Source organism: Rhagoletis pomonella, unplaced genomic scaffold (assembly GCF_013731165.1).
Source record: "Rhagoletis pomonella isolate Grant_MI unplaced genomic scaffold, Rhpom_1.0 Rhpom_scaffold_00003, whole genome shotgun sequence".
NCBI classification, from domain to species: domain Eukaryota; kingdom Metazoa; phylum Arthropoda; class Insecta; order Diptera; family Tephritidae; genus Rhagoletis; species Rhagoletis pomonella.
The window spans coordinates 35,248,624-35,252,380 of NW_023458557.1; the positions used below are offsets into that span (position 1 = coordinate 35,248,624).

Below are 3,757 nucleotides of genomic sequence, written 5' to 3' on the forward strand. Positions count from 1 at the left end.
CATTTTCTTTTGCGGGCAACTGGTCCAATACCTCCCCTCCTTTGTGAAGGGGCATACAAATGATACAAAACGGTGATCAAAGTAACACAACTGTAGTTGATTTCGCCAGATAAACGGAAAATATTTATTTTTAAACATCAGATCAGAGAACTGGGAGGAAGTAATTCAACTTTTCTACAACATAGTTTTGTCTCGCGCTGCTCGAAGAGATTATTTTCATAGCCAAAATTTATTTAATGTGAGTACAGAAGTTGATGTGGTATCCACGGTGGAGAGAATACAGAAGGTGGCGCCGATGGCAATACCGCTAATCGGCTCTCAGTGAATTTGACAGAATCAGCTGTCTTGCTGACGTCACAGTCGAGTTGACAGCAGTAGTGATGTGCTGAGTTAATACTTTTAAGTATTGATCGATGTTCGGTACCGATTTAAAAAGAACCAATGGTCTCGATACTGGGTACCGAAACATTTAGGTTTGGAATAAAAGCGTACATAGGCCAAAAAGAACGGTTCAGGGGAGACTCGCCTAAAAAAACCCGAATGAAAGATGTCGGTTTGAGGCCATAACACAGAGTAACTTTTAGGCTATCTGCACACTTGTCGTCCAATCATAGTTGCGTTATCGTCTCGCCCTGAGCCGAGCACATGCATTTCAAAGGAGATCTGCACACTTGTCGTTATCGGCTAGTTATCGGCATATCGTAGAAGATGCAGAAACGGATAAGTACGGCACTGTCGCTTGCTAATCGTTGTGCACGCATTGTTTGTTTACATTTTATGGGGAAAAATTAGTGAAAGAGTTAATATTTGCATTAAAATGGTATAAAAATTAGTATTTTTTGCTTAAAATCTGTGGAAATTAATAAAAAGTGGATAATTGCATTAAAATTCAATAAATGTGAGCGTTTTAACTATAAAATATGACGAAATTGTAAAAAGCCTCTGTGTGCATGCACAAAACACATTTCAAGAAAAGAAAAGAGGAGATATTACTGAAAAATGATGTCTAGAATTGTTGCAGCACAGTCCATATTTTAAAAATTGCAGGTTTTTTGTAAATATTTCGCGAAAATATCAACCAGAAAAACAGAAAACACCTGCTCCAAGTGAATTTTTAGACGCCAAATGAATTGAAATATCACGACCGCGTGTGCGAAAGTGTAGTCGTCATGTAATCGTTGCATCATGATTGTGACGATGAAGCAACTATGATTGGACGACCAATGTGCAGAAAGCCTTACTTGTTTGAAGCATTTTTGTTCCAGTTGAATCGGACGATATCATTTTTGTAGGCGTGGGGGCAGATTCTGTAACCAGTTGGCGACAATTTTCGAATCGGTATCGGTTTTGTTGACATATGATATGAAATAATTTTACGTCAACAAGTACGATATCGATTCGAAACTTGTCCCTAACTGGTTACAGAATCTCCCCTCTGAAAAACTTCTTCATCCGTCAAAGCATTTTTCTTGAACCTTGGATCGACTAATGCAGCGTTTTTGCTGCATTTAAAATGCAACATTTAGCAATTTCGAACATATGTTCTCGAAGAGCGTTCATGCTATCGCATTTAGCAAATGTACATTTACGCGAGTTCGAAATCTTATGTTTTTGACAAACAGCCGAGTTCCAGTCACTTATTCAGATCCGTATCTATTACGATCAATTCTCACGGAGAAGATAATGTGCAAAAAAACCCTACTGAAAAGGAAAAAAATAAATTTAAACCAAAAATTCCAAAAATCGCGCGATTTTTAATAAAAAATTTTCCTCTGCGGCGCCTTTTATTTTTAAATCGCTACTTCGATAAATAATGAAAAGTTTTATTTAAAAATCGCATGATTTTTTATTAAACATTTTCCCCTACGGCGCTTCTTATTATAACATCGATACTTCGATAAATCGCGCTATAAATAATTAAAATTTTTAATAAAATATCGCGCCAAATTATGTGCATTTTTTAATTGTTTACGTTTTGTGTTTTTTTGTTTGCATTTTTTGGTATGTATACCAGCACCGACATTTCAGTTCAGTTGGTGTACAAGGGAAAAAGTAAGGTTGAATTCGGTATTTTTTGCAACTTTAAATGCGAATTACTTAAAAACTATAAGCCTCCGGAGGGTGGTGTCTTCAGATTTACATCCTTATTCTAGAACCCGAATTTTCGTAAGCTCTGATACTCAATCCAGTTAATGCAATAACAGCTTCTTCCAAGCCATTGAAGACATGCACTTTGTTAGGTCCACCACCTGGTGCACTTGCTTCTGCCTTCGGCCGCGCTTAGGGATTATAACCCTTACTAAGTAGAATTCTCCTTTCTGTGTTGCAGGAGAAGAAGGGCTTCAGCATGTCAAAGGTATACAACACTTCTTGTGCATATCACTCCGGCTACGCCATCCACAATATTTTTGCGCAGAACCCACGTCGAAATTTGCAAAAAAGTGCATAATGCAAACCGAGTTTATTAATAAGCTAGTAGTAGGAAATTTGAAACATTTATCTTATGCCCGTATGATACTATGTTTTTTTCCTGTATTTTTCATTTGAAATACAAACAAAAAAACTGTCGAAAGTCAAATTACAATAACTATTCGGCAATGTGTTAGAGAAAGACAAATTCTGTGTGAAGAACAGCTGAGTTTTGACGTTTCATTACCGAAATTCAAATAAACGAAATTAAAATTGATGTAAAACAGTTTTGTAACAATAAAAATGAAATTAAAGTGGCAAGACAACTACGTATTCCATTTAATTGACAAAGTCCACGGTGCAGAATATATATGGAATCATATGCTACCATCATATAAGCACAAATATAAAAAGCAGCAGTTTTGGCTCGCTTTGGTGGATGAAATGAACTCAATGTTCACAGCAAATGTACCATTTCAATACGGTAAGTTTTTAGCAAGTTCACGTGTAATAACTAAAAGATATATTATATGTTTGTATAATAAATATATGTATTTAAAGATGAAGTTACGCACAAGTGGTGCAACATCAAGTCATATTTCAGTTCAGAGAAGCAGAGGATGGACAAGGCAAAGAGAAGCGGTGCCGGCGGAGACGAAAACGTACAGACCAGCTGGAAGTTCTATGAAGCTTTGAAATTCCTACAACATGTGAATGAGCATACACCATCAGTGAATAATTTTAATAAGTGGAGTTTGCAGGTACGACTTTTATTGTGTGAAACCGGGCAAAGCGTCGATTCGCGTGCTACGTAAAATTTGCTTAATATTTTCATTCTCTTGTAGAACCTGGACCCTGATCCCAATCCATCGCGTAAGCTTGGGGAGCAACTGCAGCCTGCAGAATGTTTCGATCCAGGCTACATCTCTACAGAAGACACTAATAGTGATTCAACACCAATTAAAATCATATCGGATGAGATTGTAACTCCACCTCTGGTTACTTCGCAAAACTGTGGTCGGTTTGATGACAATAACAACAATAGCACTAGAAAGTTGGTCCATGCAACAAGAAAACGAAGAACAAAAATTAATAATGATTTGGATGAAAACGCCTCTGCTTTAATCGAAGCATCACAAAATTTAACAAATGCCTTTCATGTTGCATCAAAAACAAATAACACTGACGAAAAGGCAAACAGTTTTGGGATATACATGGGTGAAGAAATTGTAAAACTGGACCCCGACTTGCAACTCAAAGCGAAGAAACAAATGCATGACATTTTGATGAATCTGCAAAGCGAGCAATTGAAACGGAATGGGCTTATGTAACACAATGACTATTTATA

The 3,757-nt window shown here is 36.9% G+C and overlaps 2 protein-coding genes across 4 annotated transcripts in view; one reads left to right on the forward strand and one right to left on the reverse strand.

The window, feature by feature from the left end:
- The window catches only part of LOC118735168, a 136,152-nt gene that overhangs the window by 120,476 nt on the left and 11,919 nt on the right, over nt 1–3,757 (reverse strand). The window lies entirely within an intron of this gene.
- On the forward strand, nt 2,854–3,740 carry LOC118736197. Its single transcript, XM_036466285.1, has 3 exons — nt 2,854–2,893; nt 2,971–3,170; nt 3,255–3,740. Exons 1-3 carry the CDS (start codon nt 2,854–2,856, stop codon nt 3,738–3,740), a joined length of 726 nt encoding a protein of 241 aa, XP_036322178.1.

What these genes read in the sequence shown, in the direction of transcription:
- LOC118736197 (XM_036466285.1), top strand. Translation starts at nt 2,854, where the DNA reads ATGAACTCAATGTTCACAGCAAATGTACCATTTCAATACG. An exon ending in AAATGTACCATTTCAATACG is followed by an intron (nt 2,894 to 2,970) that starts GTAAGTTTTTAG and finishes ATGTATTTAAAG; the next exon opens with ATGAAGTTACGCACAAGTGG. An exon ending in TTAATAAGTGGAGTTTGCAG is followed by an intron (nt 3,171 to 3,254) that starts GTACGACTTTTA and finishes ATTCTCTTGTAG; the next exon opens with AACCTGGACCCTGATCCCAA.